Genomic DNA, 20,521 nt, shown 5'->3' with positions numbered 1-20,521 from the left:
ATCATACATGCAAATCATGCACTCTTACACTGAGCTACTTCCCCATTTAGGGAAATACAAAACTTCTTAGTATGCATGGTACTCTGTTTTTCGTGCCAAAAACAGCTTACAATAAATGGACTTTTTTTTCGGCCAAAAATACCTTATTATACATGATCATTTTTTTCTGCGAAAAATGCCTTATTATACATGGTCGTTTTTTTTCTGCGAAAAAATGCCTTACTATACATGGTCGTTTTTTTCGGCTAAAAAACGCCTTACTATACATGGTCGTTTTTTTCGGCCAAAAATGCCTTACTATACATGGTCATTTTTTTGCCTAAAAATGCCTTACTATACATGGTCGTTTTTTTCGGCCAAAAATGCCTTACTATACATGGTCGTTTTTTTCGGCCAAAAACGCCTTACGATACATGGTCGTTTTTTTCGGCCAAAAATGCCTTACTATACATGGTCGTTTTTTTTCGGCCAAAAATGCCTTACTATACATGGTCGTTTTTTTCGGCTAAAAATGCCATACTATACATGGTCGTTTTTTTTCTGCGAAAAAACGCCTTACTATACATGATCGTTTTTTTCAGCCAAAAATGCCTTACTATACATGGTCGTTTTTTTCGGCCAAAATGCCTTACTATACATGGTCGTTTTTTTCGTCTAAAAATGCCTTACTATACATGGTCGTTTTTTTCGGCTAAAAATGCCATACTATACATGGTCGTTTTTTTCGGCTAAAAAACGCCTTACTATACATGGTCATTTTTTTGCCTAAAAATGCCTTACTATACATGGTCGTTTTTTTCGGCCAAAAACGCCTTACTATACATGGTCGTTTTTTTCGGCTAAAAATGCCATACTATACATGGTCGTTTTTTTCGGCTAAAAATGCCTTACTATACATGGTGGGTTTTTTTTTGCGAAAAAACGCCTTACTATACATGGTCGTTTTTTTCGGCTAAAAATGCCTTACTATACATGGTGGGTTTTTTTTGCGAAAAAACGCCTTACTATACATGGTCGTTTTTTTTTGCGAAAAAACGCCTTACTATACATGGTCGTTTTTTTTTCGGCTAAAAATGCCTTACTATACATGGTCGTTTTTTTCTGCGAAAAAACGCCTTACTATACATGGTCGTTTTTTTCGGCCAAAAATGCCTTACTATACATGGTCGGTTTTTTCGGCCAAAAACGCCTTACTATACATGGTCGTTTTTTCGGCCAAAAACGCCTTATGATACATGGTCGTTTTTTTTCGGCCAAAAATGCCTTACTATACATGGTCATTTTTTTGCCTAAAAACGCCTTACTATACATGGTCGTTTTTTTCGGCCAAAAATGCCTTACTATACATGGTCATTTTTTTGCCTAAAAATGCCTTACTATACATGGTCATTTTTTTCGGCCAAAAACGCCTTACTATACATGGTCGGTTTTTTCGGCCAAAAACGCCTTACTATACATGGTCGTTTTTTCGGCCAAAAACGCCTTATGATACATGGTCGTTTTTTTTTCGGCCAAAAATGCCTTACTATACATGGTCATTTTTTTTGCCTAAAAACGCCTTACTATACATGGTCGTTTTTTTTCGGCCAAAAATGCCTTACTATACATGGTCATTTTTTTGCCTAAAAATGCCTAACTATACATGGTCGTTTTTTTCGGCCAAAAATGTCTTACTATACATGGTCGTTTTTTTCGGCCAAAAATGCCTTACTATACATGGTCGTTTTTTTCGGCAAAAAATGCCTTACTATACATGGTCGTTTTTTTTCGGCCAAAAACGCCTTACTATACATGGTCGTTTTTTTTCGGCTAAAAATGCCATACTATACATGGTCGTTTTTTTCGGCTAAAAAACGCCTTACTATACATGGTCATTTTTTTGCCTAAAAATGCCTTACTGTACATGGTCGTTTTTTTCTGCGAAAAAACGCCTTACTATACATGGTAGTTTTTTTCGGCCAAAAATGCCTTACTATACATGGTCATTTTTTTCGGCTAAAAAACGCCTTACTATACATGGTCGTTTTTTTCGGCCAAAAATGCCTTACTATACATGGTCGTTTTTTTCGGCCAAAAACGCCTTACTATACATGGTCGTTTTTTTCGGCCAAAAACGCCTAACTATACATGGTCGTTTTTTTTCGGCCAAAAATGCCTTACTATACATGGTCGTTTTTTTTCTGCGAAAAAACGCCTTACTATACATGATCGTTTTTTTTCGGCCAAAAATGCCTTACGATACATGGTCATTTTTTTCGGCCAAAAGTGCCTTACTATACATGGTCGTTTTTTTCGGCTAAAAATGGCTTACTATACATGGTCGTTTTTTTCGGCCAAAAATGCCTTACTATACATGGTGGTTTTTTTCTGCGAAAAAATGCCTTACTATACATGGTCGTTTTTTTTCGGCTAAAAATGCCTTACTATACATGGTCGTTTTTTTCGGCCAAAAATGCCTTACTATACATGGTCGTTTTTTTCTGCGAAAAAATGCCTTACTATACATGGTCGTTTTTTTCGGCTAAAAATGCCTTACTATACATGGTCGTTTTTTTCGGCTAAAAATGCCTTACGATACATGGTCGTTTTTTTCGGCTAAAAATGCCTTACTATACATGGTCGTTTTTTTCGGCTAAAAATGCCTTACGATACATGGTCGTTTTTTTCAGCTAAAAATGCCTTACTATACATGGTCGTTTTTTTTCGGCTAAAACCCCCTTACTATACATGCTCGGTAATATTTTAATCACTCTCTCTCATGACGTTTATTTGTCATGAGAGAGTCAAATGAAGGCGCAATGGAACAAATGAAGCCTCATGAGGCTTCGGTCCAGAAATGAACCATTTGAATGGAAAGCCTCATTGCTTCATGATTACATCACTAGTTCATCGCGTCAATTCTCTACCTTGGTCTCGCTCAACTTTTCCTCTGTTGGGGAATGCCATACAGGCCAGGGTCTTCTCAGGATGTGGCGGAATTTGGCATTTGGAATCCTGAGGGGGAACATCTGGATTAGAACGGGGAGTGCCAAATTTTGCAAGCCATCTTCCTGAGTGTGACTAGCAATCACGAAAAAACAAACTTAAAAGGGGAGGGGTGCGATTGTTACCCATGTCCGTGCCTCAACGTGCTTGTGAAAACAAAATAAACTCAAATTTGTGTTTGTTCAATATTGTCAACTCACATCCAGATTACCTTTAGGCAAATTATTTCCTCAAATTTCCAGAGGACTGTTCATAAATATTTGATAATCTGAAATTCTGGGAAAATCCAGTCTACTTATGGCACTGAAAATTGGTTGATGAAGGAAAAACTAAGAAAAAAAAAACGGCCGTCACGTCGATAAATATCATCTTGAAATGAAAATTAATAAATAACTTACGTGCTGTGGCTTTAAATTGAAACTTTCATCTAAATCGGTGTCCTCAATCGGGGCTAAAATATGAGAGGGCGGCTCATCATCTGTTGAAGGATGAAAAAAAGCATTAATCAGAGGACACAAAACACCACGGAACTGCAAATACAGTGATACCTCGGCGTACCAACGCTTTAGCTAACCAACTTTTCGCCTTACGAACGGTAAATTCTCAAGAATATAATATAAAAAACAAAAGTGAAATGGTGAGAAAATGGAATAGAAAACAGTGAAATTTGGACTCGTTTCAACTTTACTGATACTTCCAAAGGCGTTCCAAAAGAGTGTAGACTGCAAGGTTAAAATATCCCATCAATCAGGCTCCACAAATAACCCGCACAAGCCATCTGTACACTTGATGCAAAAAGCTATCAACCTAGCTAAACAGAACACAATTGATGAGGAACAAGGTAAAATGACGGCAGAGAAAGCACCTACAAGGGATCACTCCTCAAGATGGTGAAAGAAGAAGGTTACGTTCCTCATCAAGTGTTTAATGCTGATGAAAGCGGCCACTCCATTCCATCAAGCCATCAACGACCATCACAAAGGTTGATAAAATGACTTTTTTATACTGTACAGTTTATTTATTTAACTACAATACCATAGCATATTTATTATACATAAAATATGGTATACTGTGTGTAGTTTTAAGGCGTATTTAGTTGAAAATGATGTTTTATGGGGACCTGGGAACGGATTATTTTTATTTTAATTGTTTCCTATGGAAAATTAATGTTTGGAATACACACTTTTCGGCAAACACAACATAAAAAAGGAAAAAGCGACAACCTGAATTTGAGCGATGTGCCAAAATCTTCTTTTCTTCCGAGGACAGGTTGGCGTGCCTGCAACACACAAATGTGACAACAATGCAGAAAACAAGTCATCTTTTACATCATATCAGGTTGAATTTCAATTAAAAAAAAATAATTTGAAAGCTATTTAAAGGACAACCGACGCCTCCAGACACAAGTTGTGTCCATAATTTGTAAAATGGCTTCAAATGACTTCTACTGAGCATATTTGACAAAGATTCCACCTCATATAGCTATATTTTACATTTTAAGACTCGCGCTGAATATTCAGGAATCTTATTTTTGAGTTGATGACGATGCCTGACGTGACGTCACGGAGGAAACGCCCCTGACCGAGAAAGCGACACACAATGCATTTTGGGTACTTTGTTTGGTCTGAAAAATTCTTGTTGACTGTCGATCTGTGTTGATGGCGAAATTAGAAGGAAAACACATAAATAACGCGATGGTGAAGACTACTATTTGATAGTAGTTGACACAAATTCCCAGCAGACAAATCAGCCCATTTCCAACGGCGCTTGGGCGCCATCTTGTGCATTTTCTGGGACGCTACATTGGAGTCCTGATGGCTCGAATTGATACGGAAGGACTTCTTTAATCGATTGCAAACATTGATGCTTTCCTCTTCAGAACTATTTGAATCATATTCATAACTGAATGAGCAACAAGAAATTGTTGTCACATCCCTAATTATTAGAGAGAGAGAAGAGACAGAGAGAGATAGAGACACCTAGAGACACTATGTACTGTACAGGTACGTAATAAGACAACAAAAATAAAGTTAACTTACGTTTGTAAGGTGTAGTCGCTCTTCTCTTGCATTTCCTTCCAAAAAAGACTGCTTTCGTCGACATTAAAGACCTGCTCGGCCGAATAGCCACCGTCCTCGATGATCTTCAACACCCGTTCGGCAGCCTCTTTCTCCGCAGATGATACTTCTCCAGACACGACCACGTGGTGGAGATTCGCCCTTTTCTTGAAACGAGAAAACCACCCGTGGCTTGCAGAAAAGGTTTCTTCTGCAGCACTTTCCCCAGCCCGAGCTTTAGCATCCTCAAAGATAAATTTGGCCTGCTCCTGAATGAGCGTCAGAGTCAGAGGAATACCCAGCTGCTGTTGCTCCAGGAGCCAAATGGTGAGAAGTTTCTCCGTCTCTTCTAAGATTTTCCCTCTTTTCTTGCTTATGATCGTCGATTGCATTAGCACGTCACCTTTCACGTGTTCCAGGATGCGATCTTTTTGTTTATAAATGGTACTGACGGTCGAACGCTTCAAGTTGTATTCTCGAGCAACGTTCCCTGTTCTCTCGCCCGCTTCAATCTTCTTTATGATTCCCACTTTAACTTCAAATGAAATGGCTTTCCTCTTCTTTACACTTCGCCCCTCATTAGAAGCCTTTCGCTTTTCACCAGCCATACTGACAAATATGGTTGCACGATGTATTTAACAATAAAAAAGATACGTTTACAAACTCGGACACTGCGACAAAATGCTACGGTCAAGCCAGTCTCCACTGGCAAAATCGAAGTCGAGTGAGCCGTCACCTAGAGTGACAGCACTGCGCATTACGGTAATTTGTGGGCCGGTTAGCGACGTGGGGCACCTTCAAAATATAAGCGACAACGAGTGCAGTGGTTTGGATGAAAATAAACAAAAAATGTGTAAAACAAGCGGCTTCTTGGTTCACACTCTTAATCTGGTCGAGGGATTACGATCACTTTTCCATTTCGAGGGTTTTTTTTTTAATTTACGAAAAGTAACATGTCACAAACCATGCCAACTACTTTTTCTATCGACACTTGAGAACGCTTCTTGGCACTGTTCTAAGAGTTCTTATTCTTCCTGGGTCAAAGTTATTCTTACCCGACAGCCAATAAGACGTTTGTTTTACATATTTTTTTGTTTATTTTCATCCAAAACCACTGCCGGGCATGCACTCGGTCTATCGTTTTTATTTTGAAGGTGGCCCACGACGCTCGCAAACTACCGTAATGCACAGTGTAGTTAATCGAAGTGGCGTCTCACTTCAATTTTACGAGTGGAGGCTGGCTTGACCGCAGTCATAAACATGGGCAGAGGAAACCGGATGCGGGTTAAATGCTGGGCGAACTATCACAGCGCCCACGCCGGTAGTAGCGGCGGAAAGAAGCACTACAGCGCAACACAAAATTTAACTGTCCGAACATTTTTCGACATACCCGCGAAAACGTCTGTATGTACTATTGTTCGTAACTCGAATATTCGTAAGTAGGGTCTGTATTCGATTCTAAAATATTCAATAACAGCAGAAGTAGCGAACAACTAGTGTTTGTCTCCCTTTTTTAGTCATTTTTTAAGTTTCTTGGATGAGCTTGTGTGTTTTTACATGTTGGCCAATAAACCTGATGATAACGAAAGCTATCCGTGCCATTAATTTTATATCATTATAAATAGAATTGCCATAAATATATACAATTTCTACCATGATATGATTTTGAAGCCACATGATCCAAAATTGATACATTTCACAAAATACAATTTATGGTAGAATGTGATTAAAAAAGCAGCATTGCAACCCCATAAACCATTGTACTGACACAAATATCCTATAACATTTTTTTTCTTATTTATCATCTTTTATTTTGAAATATTTATCCTCACACAATATCAACAAAACACGAGTTAAGAATCAAGTTTTCTCTTTACACATATATATATATATATATTTAAAAAGTCACAGGGCAGTGACATCATCATAAATAATGTACAATATAGCAGCTCCAATAATAAATATCTCATGACAGGCATTAATAAACAATATCTACAGAGCATGAAATAAATACATTAGCACTATACAAGTCAAGTCACGTTTATCCACATTTTCATTGTGTAGACTGTGGTGAACCAAATGGATGATGAAAAATATTCTCGTGACAAAGGACAAAGTAGTAGAAAAAATAAGATATTAGAAGGAAAAGTGACCATTTTTGGTTGCATTTCTGAAAAATAAATCTAAACGGTGTAATAAAGCAATTTAACATGTGCTCTCACAGTGGAATTAGGTTCTGTGTGATTCTGTGCATTTACTGAGATCAGTCCTGCTGGCCCGTTAACATCCATAACATCATCTGGACATACAGGAACACCGTACCGTACCTCATCAAAATAAACTATGTTCTTTCTTCCTGTTTGGTGCTTTTAGGTGGATGATTGAAGAAAAAAAATGCTGGTTTTAACGGTATATATGGACAATTACAGAACAGCGACGAGACGTTTAGGATGGAGAGATCCACACCAGGGAGAATGCTGGCTAGCTCAGGATTTGACGTCTGTGAAAGGCGTGCAGGTTTCGCTGCAACTGGAGGATGTACTGAGGTGTCCTGACCCGCTGCCTTCTGTTTCAAAACGCCCACAAAAAGAGAAATTGGAAGGTCTTAAACTGAAAATATTTGACCAAAATGATCTTAGGTGTGATGGGATTTTGTAGTTTACAAGGAATGTTGTAGAAGTCAGTTTATACAGACATTCCCCAAGTTACGACCGAGATACATTCTGAATAGTCGTTCGTAAGGTGAATTTGTTCTTAAGTTGCTTCAGTGCTATATTTTGTATAGAATGTATATTTAAAGGACAACCGAAACATTTTTTTTTCTTTCCTGACATCAGAAAAACATTTTATAGCATCTAAAATAGCCAAAACACGCAGGCTGATATTTGTAGTCAAATGCAAAACACCAATAAAAATGACATAAAGTGTCCCAAAACTGCCACACAATGAGCTCGGAACTGGGGAGATTCAGAAAGTCCCGCCCTGCATTTTCCGACATACCCGCAAAAATGTCCGTATGTACCGTAAGTTACATATGTTCATAAGTAGGGGAGCGTCTGTATCTCACTGATGTGTATGAAACAGTTAGCCAAGAAGTCCTTGTCATTTTCAAGGGAGTCCATCTGTATTGAGTACCTGAGCTGGTGAGCGACTGGCACGACTTGGACTTTGCGATCAGGCTAACCAAATTCGCAGTGGCCATCCAGCCCTCTGTGGAGGTGTTCAGGTTGCGCACTAACCTACAACAAAAATACACATGAATCTTGATCTGTTTTTTGAATATAATAATTGGATAGTTCGTGATAAATAACAACTATGGCTTACCACTGTCCATTCTCCCCCTCCTTCACCAGCTCGACAACATCTCCGAGTTTCACCGCAACGTCTTCAGTGGAACCTTTCTCGTAGTCGCCCGTTGCCGTGTATTTACCCGTGTACTATTAACAAAAAAATATGATTGTTGTGGCATGGTGTCAAAGTCAAGGGTTGGGGGCCAAATCTGGCCCGCCACATCATTTTATTCGGCCCGCGGAAGCAAATCAAACTTTTATGATGCTTGCTAAAGTCCGAACCAAAATGTCAAATTGTCCCATGTAAAACAATACAGACGCTCCCCAACTTACAAACGAGATACATTCCGAACGCTCGTTCGTAAGTTGAATTTGTTTGTAAGTTGCTTCAGTGCTGTATTTTGTATGGAATGTATGTTCAAGCCTTATATAAGTATATTTAACGTTTATATAAGTATGTTTGAGGCTTGTATAAGTAACCTGTATTGGTTTGTACTGAAAAATAAAAATGTAATAAATTATATGCTCTATAAAGACGTGTACAACTGGAGAAAATACTACGTTACTACAAAAATGAGATATTGATATAAACATGAAAACCGCGCCAGACTCACCAGCTTCTTGGCGCCGTCATCCTCCGGGTCAGATTTGAGAGGATCCTCACCGCTGGAGTAACCTTCGTTCTCCTCTGACGCGTCCATTGAGAGCGAGGCCTTGTTCCAACCTGAGGTGAGAGAATGCTAACCGTTAGCATGTGAAAGGTCTTGTTTCCTTATGTTAGCTTTAAGGTAGCAGATCATTCTGAATGCAATGGTGTTAATTGGTCGATTAAATATCAGAATCAGAATCATCTTTATTGGCCAAGTATGTCGAACTATCAGAGATATGACACTGAGGACAGAGACTCGGAACCAGAAAGATTGTCCTTACTGCTGGCAGGAAACGTAGTCATCTATGACATACGTCTGAATTCTGCGCCCCTCTGCCAAGCTATTTATTGAAAGTATATGCAAATTAAAGTGATACATTAGTAAAACATAGTTTTCTTGATGAGAATACCACACCTCTGGACGTTCTGAGCACCAACAGATGTAAGCAATAAAACATTGTCTCTTCCATGAACTGATAAATTTATAACCTGGCTAATGAGCTCTTCCTGTGAAGGAGTTTCAAGTCGTAAATTGCTTCGGTGATAAAGGAGTTTCCCAAGTCCTAAATTCTATGAAGATGCCAGTTTAAATTGCTGTCAGTTGACCCGATTGACCCCACCCAGGTTGCCCGTGCTACACTTGTGTATTGAGTCACAAGTGTTGACTAAGCATACAACAGCATGAAACTTTTAAATATGATAACTTCTTCTTCTCTAATCTCTATCAAGCACACAAATGGAATTTGTCTCCGGTAGAACAGGCTGCACTAGTATCATCATAAAAAAAAAGAAAAAAGGCACTATACAGTTATATGACTTGGGGGGAAGAAGCTGTTTAAATGTCTGCTGGATTTGGATCGGTAGCGCCTGCCTGAGGAGAGTCGCTGGAAAAGGTGGTGGGCAGGATGCAGAGGGTCCAGTAGCATTTTTACCTCGGGCGGTGCCAATGATTTTTTTTCCCGCCGTCCTAAGTGTCCGCTGAAGTGGGATTTTGTCCATTTTTGCGGCGGCCCCGGACAAAGTGACATCCCTCACTAGTTATTAATTCATTTGCCTATTTTGAATACATCCACGTTTGATATTTTACCAACGGGCAAAAGTCCTTTGATGCCAAAAGTGGTGCAGGTCAAGTGATATGAGAGGAAACTGACACCTTCAAGGAAGTGATATTCCAGCGGCCGTCTGTACCTCTCAATTTGGTTCTTGCATCTGAGAAAAGACAACCGATGGCCATTCACCGCCGTGAATGGACGCGTAGATATTGGAAGTTACCTTGAAAGCCGAACGGCGTGGGGTCACTCTGACGCTTCGTCTTGCGATCTGGGCTGGTCGGGGATCCTGAAAATAGCCCAAATGGAGTTGGTGTGTTAAGAGCTATTTGCTATCAATCAATCAATTGTGATTGAACCATCAAAGTGTCACATTTGCTGGAAGGGAGGTGGGGGATTGACGCCGCTAGTGCTACTGCTACTGCGCAATACCTGGACATGGCAAAATGGTGAGGGGCAAGGTGAAACTTTTGTCATCCGTGCTAGGAGGCTCTGCGGAGGTAAGCATGGTAAGCAATGGACCTCACAATGAACCAGGGTGATAATCTGCTATTTGAATTATTTTGCCTTGAATATTTTTATTGGATTCGTAATCAAATATATGGAGGAAGTGTGCCAGTATATGCCGCAGCTGTCACGTTTAGCTTTTTTGCTGAATTGTCTATACATTTAACTCATTCACTGCCAGACGATGTGCAAAAATGTGTCTACTCCGGTGCCAGGGTTTTTGTCATTTTCATTCGAATTGCAGCACCCACAGAATGTTGAGTTTTAGGACTACATAAACATTCCATGCAGCGTAAGAAACATTAGAGTCCTTATTTTATCAGAAGAAAAGAGTTAATTCCTAAATTATATGGGTCTGAATTTATATGAGCTTGAAATGAGGGCAGCTGTCCAAAATACAATGCAATACATACATATTGGTTTATATAGCGCTTTAACAACAGCTGAAGCTATTTGGGGATCTATTTATTTATTTACATTTATCTATCTATTTATTTGGAGGTCTATGCATTTATTATCTGTTTGTTTATTAATTTATTTATGTATTATTTATCTATCTATTTATTTGGGCATCTGTTCATTTATTTAGTTTATTTATCTATTTATTTTTGTTCTAACAATTTATTTATTTACTTATTATTTATCTATTTATTCAGAGCTCTATTTATTTCTTTATCTGTTTTATTTATTTATTTATGTATCTATTTATTTGGGGATCTATTTATTTATGTATTTATTTATTTATCTGTTTATTTATTTATTTATATGTTTACTTATTTACTTATTTATTTATTTGGCTATCTATTTATTTATTTATCTCTGTTTATTTGTTATTTACCTATTTGGGGATCTATTTATTTATCGGTTTATTTACTTATTTATCTATCTATATTTTGGGGGGTCTATTCATTTAGTTTTTATTTATTTATGTATTTATTTATTTAGGGATCTATTTATTTCTTGATCTGTTTTTTTTAATATTTATTTACTTATTATTTATCTATCAATTTATTTGGAGAAACCGTAGTTGTCTTATGCATTTGATGGCTTTGGGATATTTTTATATCCCAGAGCAATGATATAGAAATACACATTTCAATACAGCAATTGGATACAAAAAAAGTATTTGCCACAATTCCTCAAAACGAGTGACTGGCCCCGATGAAGTAAAATATCAAACTGAATGTCAAATTTGGCACAACAGGCGTGATGATCTGACGTGATGGCACAAAATGACCTCCAGTTAGTTTACCTTTCTGAGCTTTGAGGTTACTGAAGCCCTGTAAAGTAAAGCGCTTTTTAGCCGCAGCGCTTCTGTCTGAGGTAGGGCTTGTAGCTCTCTCTTCCGACCCGCAGGAAATGCAAGAGGAACAGGCAGACGATTAAAAAAAAAAACAACAACAAAAACATCGAGGTAAGTTCCAAGACACTCAAAGGAAGGAAACGTGAGGAAGGGGGACGTGAATCAAACAAAAGGTGCGGGATCAAAAGTGCAATTGGCATGTTTGAAAAAAAAGAAGCCCAAATGGTTACCTTTTCCTGCTGACTTTGGCGAAGGAGAGGAATTGGCGTCAAAGCTGCTGTGTGTGTGTTCCATTTTCCTCTCGTCTCCCTTCTTCAAACTCCTTTGTCGCATCTTCAATGGACTGTCGATGGACACAGGTCAAGAATGTGACTTTTTCATCTAGAGTAAAATTGTAACACACATACCTTAAATTCTCTGGTGCTCCTGCCACTGGGGGACATTGGATCCCCTGATCTGGCGCCCTCTGCTGACTTGCTTCTGAACAAGACAAGAAGAAACACTTGCATTCCTATTTATTTTTAAAGGACAACCGACACATTTTTGTTTGTTTCCTAACTGACATCAGAAAAGCCTTTTATAGCATCTAAAATAGCCAAAACACGCAGGCTGATATTTTGAGTCAAATGCAAAACGCCAATAAAAATGACTTCAAGTGTGCTAAAACTGCAAAAAAAATTGAGCTGCGAATTGTGCATTTTCGGAAAGTCCCGCCCCCAGTTCGTGATGTCATGCCAAGACGTCTTGCCTTGCTCGAGAATCAAAACAATGGCTTCAGATTGGGAGAAGATGCTTTCTTGTGACTCATCCAGTTATGAATATGATTCAAATAGTTCTGAAGAGGAAAGCATACATGTTTGCAATCGATTCAAGGAGTCCTCCTATATCAATTCGAGCCGTCAATGACAGCAATGTAGCGTCCCAGAAAATGCAGAAGATGGCGCCCAAGCTCCGTTGGAAATGGGCTGATTTGTCCGCTGGGAATTTGTGTCAAATAGTCTTCGCCATCGCGTTATTTATGTGTTTTCCTTCTAATTTTGCCATCAACACGGATCAACACAAAGTTTTAAGACCAAATAAAGTACCGCAAAATGCATAAACATGCTAATTTCGCAATTAACATGGTGTTTTCAGGCGAAAAAAAAGTACCCAAAATGCATTGTGTGTCGCTTTCTCGGTCAAGGGCGTTCCTTCAGTGACGTCACGTCAGGCATCGTCCCCAACTCAAAAACAAGACTTACGGAATATTCAGCGAGAGTCTTAAAAGGTAAAATATAGCTATAGGCGGTGGAATCTTTGTCAAATACGCTCAGTAGAAGTCATTTGAAGTCATTTTACAAATTATGGACACAACGTGTCCGGAGGCGGAGAAGTTTGCGTCACGGAATGTCTTCATAACATCAATATATTACTCATGACAGATAAATAACACAGGATGGGATAATAATTCACAACAATTGGCGCACCCCAAGTTGTCATGCAAGCTAATCTTTGTTCACCTCTGCATGCTTCGAGTTGTGTTGTCAAAACTTTCCTGATCTCCTTCACCCACGTTGTTTTCACTTCAGCTGTTGGTGCCTGAAATTGGAAGAGCAACACGCAACAACAGATTAACTTTTTTCCCTTTTTAATAATACATTTCATTAAAAGCGCCTTTCAAAACTCTCAAGGACACTTTTGCTATTTATTACCCATGAAAGCTCTTACAAATAGCTCACTAAATAGAAGATAAATAAATCGATAGATGCTAGCGAGCTAGATATCTATTTATCAGAATCAGAAAGACAGAATCAGACAACATTTCTTCGTCCCAAATTTTGCATTATTTAGCTAGATAGATAGCTATTTAGCTAGCTATCTTCTAAATAGAAGATAAAAAAATAAATATAGTAAATAAATAAACAGATAAACAAAAAAAATAGCTAGCTAGATAGATAGATAGCTACTTCATTTATTTATTTATCTGTTTATTTAGTGTTTTTATTTATGTTCTATTTATCTAGTGATCTAGCTATATAGCTATTCAGCTAGCTAGATAGATAAATTGTAGCCCTTTTATTTATTTGTTTATCTGTTTATTTATTTACTGTATTTATATATTTATCTTCTATTTATTTACTTATGGTCTTCTATTTATTTAGTTAGCTAGCAATATAGCTATTTAGCTAGCTATATAGACATTTTGTAGCCATTGTATTTATTTATCTGTTTATTTATTTGTTTATCTGTTTATTTATTTACTGTATTTATATATTTATCTTCTATTTATTTATTTATGTTCTTCTATTTATTTAGTTAGCTATATAGCTATTTAGCTAGTTAGATAGATAAATTGCAGCCATTTTATTTATTAATCTGTTTATATATTTGTTTATCAGTTTATTTATTTCCTGTATTTATATATTTATCTTCTATTTATTAAGTTAGCTATTTATACGTGCTAGCTAGACGGACGGACGGATGGACGGATGGAAAGATAAATAGCTAGATCATACCTGCACAATGTAGACCTCTTCTCTGGAGTTACACCAGATTTCAAACTTCTTGTTGTCCCCTTTGGCATTTTCAGTAATACCCACAGCATTCATCTATCAAGTGAAATTTCAAATCATGTATTTAAAAAAAATAAAAATAAAATAAAAAAAGAAGGAATACATCCAAAATCGAGAGGCGCTCACGCTGAGTGACTGCTTGAAGCTATAGGAAGGCGCTTTCTCGTAACCCTCCCCGCTTTCCTCCCTCCGTTTACAGAAGAGCAGGGCCTTCTCATGCAAGAAGATGTGTCTCTGCATGGGCTTAAAGCGAGCCAGGTCCTTCACCTTAGCGTGACCTTTCTTATGTTCCGTCCACACGCTGAACGAGCCCTGCATTAACAGCTTGCCCAAATCGCTCAGGTTGCCCTGGTACAAAGCAAAGATACTGCAAAATTAGAATTGAGCATCAAAAGACAACAGACACCTCCGGACAAGTTGCGTCCATCATTTGTAAAATCACTTCAAATGACTTCTACTGAGCGAGTTTTACAAAGATTCCATCGCATATTGCTACAGTTTACGTTTTAAGACTCGCGCTGAATATTCAGGAAGACTTGTTTTCCAGTTGATGACGATGCCCTAAGTCAGGGGTGTCAAAGTCATTTTTTGCCGCGGGCCACATTGTAGTTATGGTTTCCTCTCGAGGGCCGTTATGAATTTGGGGAACCCATTACAATGTTTAAATCCCTTCAAATATTACATATAGAGCACACAGCAAATTAATGAATAACTCGTTTTCAAATCTGAAGTCAAGAATAATGACTTTTATTGTGGTTGACATCCAAAAATATAAAATTTTGGCTCAGATTTTAGCAATCGTCATGGAATTTAACAAGTTGATTTGCTTTCGCGGGCCGAAAAAAATGATGTGGCGGGCCGGATTTGGCCCGCGGGCCTTGACTTTGACACCTGTGCCCTAAGTGACATCACGGAGGGAACGCCCCTGACCGAAAAAGCGACACACAATGCATTTTGGGTACTTTTTTTCGTCTGAAAACACCTTCGTGTTGATGGCGAAATTAGAAGGAAAACTACATAAATAACACGACGGTGAATCGTATGTTGCACCAAGACTACTATTTGATACTAGTTGACACAAATTCCCAGCAGACAAATCAGCCCATTTCCAACGGAGATCGGGTGCCATCTTGTGCATTTTCCGGGACGCTACATTGGAGTTCAGACGGCTCGAATTGATACGGAAGGACTTCTTTAATCGATTGCAAACATGTATGCTTTCCTCTTCAGAACTATTTGAATCATATTCATAAGTGGATGAGTAACAAGAAAGCATCTACTCCGAATCTGAAGCCATTGTTTTGATTCTAGAGCAAGGCGAAGACGTCCTGGCGTGACATCACGAACAAGGGGGCGGGACCTTCTGAAACTCGCCATTTCCGGGGTCATTTTGAAGTATTTTGGGACACTTTAACTCATTTTTATTGGTGTTTTTCATTTGACTAAAAATATCAGCCTGTTTTGGCTAATTTTGATGCTAGCAAACGTTTTTCTGATGTCAGTTAGGAAACAAAAAAATGGTGTCGGTTGTCCTTTAAGACTTTCTAAATAAAGGCCAGATACCACACAGATGTGAAAAGCTAAATAAAATAGAGGAAACCATCAAGAAGGAAAAATAACAATAATGGTGGACAGTGAGTATTTTGGTCTTTTTTTTTTTATAGCAGCCCACCTCATATCCTGTAATGGCGATGAGGTGCATGGAGTCATTGACAGCCTTCAGTATGCCCAAGATGGCCGTCAGAGCCTCTTGAAGGTCATCTGTGCCCTCACAACCCTTGCTGTACTTTAGCATCTCCTGAAATAAGTTTAAAAAAAACTAATTTTAGCCAAAACAATCCTAGATGACAAAAAAAAACCACTTGTTTACCTTCAACAGCAGTTGGTATTTGGTAATCCTCTGCACAGGCTTCAACAAATAGGAATCCAAGCCAAGTTTGTGCTCCAGTTTTTTCTGACACTCCTGGTGAAGATTGTAAACAGTCAGGAGATCAAACACTCAAGTAAAGAATTAACAAACGTTACCTGGAAGAAGATCGAGTCTGAGCATTGCCTCCAGAGACTTTCGGAGCGAGGCTTGTTGTGACAGTACTTTTCGTAGATCTGCAAGTCTGTCATCTAAGAAGAGAAGTCGGGTGAATACAAGACACTCAAGACTGACTTTATTTGCTTACCCTTTCCAGGAAACATCTCCCAACGAGCTCTGGACAGTCCGCGTAGAGCTCTAACTCCCGAAGAAACGTCCTGGAAAACAAAGATGGCGGACTATTGATGAAGCTTATGTTTATAGTTTTGCTTATGATTGATATTTGGGGTCTGTTTTTAAGTATGGTGATACCTTGGCTTACGAACTTAATTGGTTCCCAGACAGAGTGTGTAAGGTGAAAAGTGTGTATCCCAAAAATTAATTTCCCATAGGAAACCATTAAAATGAGAATAATCCATTCCTAGGTCCTCATAAAACATAATTTTCTACTTTCTAATTTTCTACGCCTTTAAACTACATAATTATACTGTAGCTTATTTGATGTATGATAAATGCGCTATGGTATTATAATTAAAGAAATAAACTACTATATAATAAAGTCATTTTATTGACCTTTGTGATGAGCATTAAACACTTGATGAGGAACATAGTAGCCTTCTTCTTTCACCATCTTGAGGAATGATCCCTTGTAGGTGCTTTCTCTGCCATCATTTTACCTTGTTCCTCATCAATTGTGTTCTGTTTAGCTGGGTTGATAGCTTTTTTCATCAAGTGTACAGATGGCTCGTGCGGGTTATTTCATGTGCGGGTTATTTCATGTGGCTTCAACGTTGAAAGTAGTCCAAAGACTGGGGTCACTTTAATATTTAACCCCCCGCCCACCTTACTGGGTTCTTGAATAGAGGAAAAAAAAAACAGTTGGCTGCCATTTTGTTGTTAGGAGAACGGGCTCGTTCGCGAACGAAAAAAAATAGTTCGTAGTCCAAGGTAAAATTTGCATAAATGTAACGTTCGTAAACCGAAAAGTTTGTAAGCCAAGGGGTTCGTAAACCGAGGTATCACTGTATTATGGAGCACAAGGAAAACTCTGAAAAGCAAATACCCCATTTTCAAATTTTGAGTTATTTTCGGGCAAATTCAATATGAACAGAAAATCAAATAGGGGCGGGGCTTCTAGTTAGCAGCTAGACAGTGCTCTTTTCACCTCTTGTGGAAGTGGTAGATTTCTGGCATGTTGCCAAACAAAACCTCCTTTTTGTTCTGCAAATGGGGAGGGATGAGGTGCGCCATGGCTGCGTTATCCATCTCAGAGGCATAACCCTTCAATAAAAAAAATAAAATAAAATAAGTAAAGTTAATACATCGCTGAAAAGGTTTCTTCCGCCATCATCTGTACTTCTTTGAAGGTGTCAGACGTTTCGCTCCTCATCCGAAAAGCTTCGTCAGCGAACAAAAAAATTCTGCTGGTTTACTTTACCAGCTTTACCAGCACAATTTTTAGTTCGCTGACGAAGCTTTTCGGATGAGGAGCGAAACGTCTGACACCTTCAAAGAAGTACAGATGACGGCGGAAGAAACCTTTTCAGCGATGGATCACTCCTGTTTGACTTCATACAGATTGCGACACATAAAATGCTGCATATGTCTAAGGTGTGGTGGGGTTAAATCCGAACCTGTAGGACACACAGCAGCTCCTCCACATAAGCCCTCTCCGTTTCCAGCAACTCGTTCATGACGTGCCTGCAAGTAGTCAAAGTTACAATCCAAATATGACCCGAAAGTTAAGAAACGTCACCGCCCTGGATTTTTATTTTTATTTTAATATTGTTCTCCTAAACAAACTAGTGACCAAATATCCTTCCAAAATCTCATCCCTCACCTTCTGAGCACCGCCAGGTTCTCCTCCTCCTCCGACAAAGAGCCGTGTCTCTGTTTACCCTCTCCGTTCCGCATTTGCTTCTCTCCCTTGAGTAGAGAAATCAAAGTAGTAAGAGTGACATCAACACGGTCTTTCCAGATAAAAAAAAAAAATGACAACTTCTTTCACCCACTTTGTCAGAAGTTTCATTGTTTCCTTCAGAGTGGCTTCGATCCAGTTTACCTCGGTGGGCTGAGGTGAGAAATGAAAAATAGAATGATAACGGAAACAAGTCAGGGTGATTTTGGTAAAAAAAAGGACATGCTATCATGATTTTTTTTTATTTTTTATTTTAACGTGTTACGACTGACCAGGTGAATTAAGAGGAGATTTGATGAAGGCTTCAGGTCTGGGTGCGACCGGCTGCACTGGCCTGGTCTGCTTGGCTGCCAGTTTGTTAAGGCTGACCCTTCTTTTGTCAAACATCTCCTGCATTGACGCCTGCTTTTGAAACACCTTTTCCACTTGGTCCTGTTCAGAAACGATAAGTGTCAATGCTCGAACAACGGTTGCCCAAACCGGTTCTTAATGGACAACCGACACCATTTTTTAGTATCTAAAATAGCCAAAACACGCAGGCTGATATTTTTAGTCAAATTCAAAACACCAATAAAAATGACAAAAAAAAAGACAAAATGAGCTTGGAACTGGGCTGATTCAGAAAGTCCCGCCCCCTTGTTTGTGACGTCACTCTTGGTCACACACTGCCTTGCTCCAGAATCGAAACAATGGCTTCAGATTCGGAGAAGATGCTTTCTTGTTAATCATCCATTCATGAATACAATTCAAATAGTTCTGAAGAGGAAAACATACATGTTTGCAATCGATGAAAGAAGTCCTTCTGTATCAATTCGAGCCGTCTGGACTCCAATGTAGCGCCCAGAAAATTCACAAGATGGCGCACAAGCTCCATTGGAAATGGGCTGATTTGTCCGCTGGGAATTTGTGTAAATGTACACCTTCTTTATGCGCGTTACCGCAATTGGCTGCGACACGCAACGATTCACCATCGCATTATTTATGTCGTTTTCTTCTAATTTCGCCATCAACACAATGTTTTCAGACCAAACAAGGTACCCAAAATGCATTGTGTGTCGCTTTCTCGGTCAGGGGCGTTCCCTCCGTGACGTCACTTAGGGCATCGTCATGAACTGACTTCCTGAATATTCAGCGCGAGTCTTAAAACGTAAAATATAGCGATGTAAAATGCGCTCAGTAGAAGTCATTTGAAATGATTTTACAAATTATGGACGCAACCAGTCCGGAGGTGTCGGTTGTCCTTTAAATGCAAGAAGTACCCTGAGGTGCTGGTCCAGCACGGCCTCATAAACCGTCCAGATGCTATTCAAGTCCGACAGTCGATCCTGGCTCGCGTCCGCTAGAAATCCCTCCAACTCCTGCAGAGCTGATTCAGCTCCTTCATGTGATTGACACTTGTCCACGGGCTGAGAGGCCAGCAGGTAAATGCCATCATCGCACCACTTTGAAGCCTGGAAATGACGGGGAGATGATTAAAAGAACACGTGAAACTTATCCGGATGTGTGTGTTACACAAGGACGCCAAGTGTTGCTCACTCTCTCCAAGTAGCGATGAAGTTCTCGGGCTTTGAGGAGCAGCTCTTTTTTGGCCTTCAAGTTGTCACTCAGTTCCTGGCAGAGAGCTCGGAGCTCGTTGCTTTTGGGTACAATGGCATCCTGAGCGTAGTGAGCCTTCTGAATGAGGTCATCGCCTTCGCCGGCCAAAGCCAACGCTCTGTCCAATGCCTCCTGTGGAACGCCAACACATAGCTTGTCAACGGTTTATCCAGCGCAGGTGCCATTGATCAGTCAAGTTATTTTGTGATTAACAATTGACGAACCGTGCAGTTTCCCATTGGCAAGTACACAGTCGAATAAAGGAATATGTCAATAAAAAGGGGGACAAATATGACATATTATTAGGTTTAAAATACTGCATTCTTCAAAAAAAATTTATTTATTTATTTATTCATGTATTTATTCATGTATTTAAATAATTGTATTTAACTATTGTATTTATTATTGTATTTATGTATTTATTTATGTATGTATCAATTTTATTATTTATTATTTTATTACATTTAATGTTGATATTTTATTATTTATAATAATAGAATTTATTTCTCAGTGCCTTTCAATGATTCAGGATTCAGTAATCATTTAGCATTTAGCATTTAGCATTTATCATGTATCATTTATCATTTAT

The 20,521-nt window shown here is 38.8% G+C and overlaps 1 protein-coding gene across 4 annotated transcripts in view; it reads right to left on the bottom strand.

The window, feature by feature from the left end:
• Window positions 1-6,847: 6,847 nt before the first annotated feature.
• Window positions 6,848-20,521, bottom strand: part of LOC148894241 (guanine nucleotide exchange factor DBS-like) — a 31,788-nt gene continuing 18,114 nt past the window's right edge. For 2 of the 4 annotated variants that reach the window (XM_089002691.1, XM_089002690.1), the window contains exons 11-33: window positions 19,873-20,064; window positions 19,596-19,787; window positions 18,609-18,768; window positions 18,431-18,489; window positions 18,259-18,344; window positions 18,053-18,119; window positions 17,584-17,699; window positions 16,567-16,636; window positions 16,418-16,510; window positions 16,263-16,355; window positions 16,065-16,190; window positions 14,519-14,740; window positions 14,336-14,428; window positions 13,340-13,418; window positions 12,248-12,320; window positions 12,071-12,183; window positions 11,790-11,879; window positions 10,463-10,522; window positions 10,254-10,319; window positions 8,947-9,056; window positions 8,367-8,479; window positions 8,178-8,281; window positions 6,848-7,608 (exon numbers count right to left, since the gene is read on the bottom strand). In XM_089002691.1, the coding sequence (XP_088858817.1) occupies window positions 7,529-7,608; window positions 8,178-8,281; window positions 8,367-8,479; window positions 8,947-9,056; window positions 10,254-10,319; window positions 10,463-10,522; window positions 11,790-11,879; window positions 12,071-12,183; window positions 12,248-12,320; window positions 13,340-13,418; window positions 14,336-14,428; window positions 14,519-14,740; window positions 16,065-16,190; window positions 16,263-16,355; window positions 16,418-16,510; window positions 16,567-16,636; window positions 17,584-17,699; window positions 18,053-18,119; window positions 18,259-18,344; window positions 18,431-18,489; window positions 18,609-18,768; window positions 19,596-19,787; window positions 19,873-20,064 (2,457 nt within the window). In that variant the 3' untranslated portion in view covers window positions 6,848-7,528. The remainder of the gene's footprint in view (window positions 7,609-8,177; window positions 8,282-8,366; window positions 8,480-8,946; window positions 9,057-10,253; window positions 10,320-10,462; window positions 10,523-11,789; window positions 11,880-12,070; window positions 12,184-12,247; window positions 12,321-13,339; window positions 13,419-14,335; window positions 14,429-14,518; window positions 14,741-16,064; window positions 16,191-16,262; window positions 16,356-16,417; window positions 16,511-16,566; window positions 16,637-17,583; window positions 17,700-18,052; window positions 18,120-18,258; window positions 18,345-18,430; window positions 18,490-18,608; window positions 18,769-19,595; window positions 19,788-19,872; window positions 20,065-20,521) is intronic. The other 2 variants (XM_089002692.1, XM_089002693.1) reach the window with 2 other exon arrangements.

This window comes from Hippocampus bargibanti, linkage group LG08 (assembly GCF_051943395.1).
Source record: "Hippocampus bargibanti isolate YZ-2025 linkage group LG08, ASM5194339v1, whole genome shotgun sequence".
Lineage (NCBI taxonomy): Eukaryota > Metazoa > Chordata > Actinopteri > Syngnathiformes > Syngnathidae > Hippocampus > Hippocampus bargibanti.
This window is presented reverse-complemented; position numbering and strand designations above follow the sequence as displayed.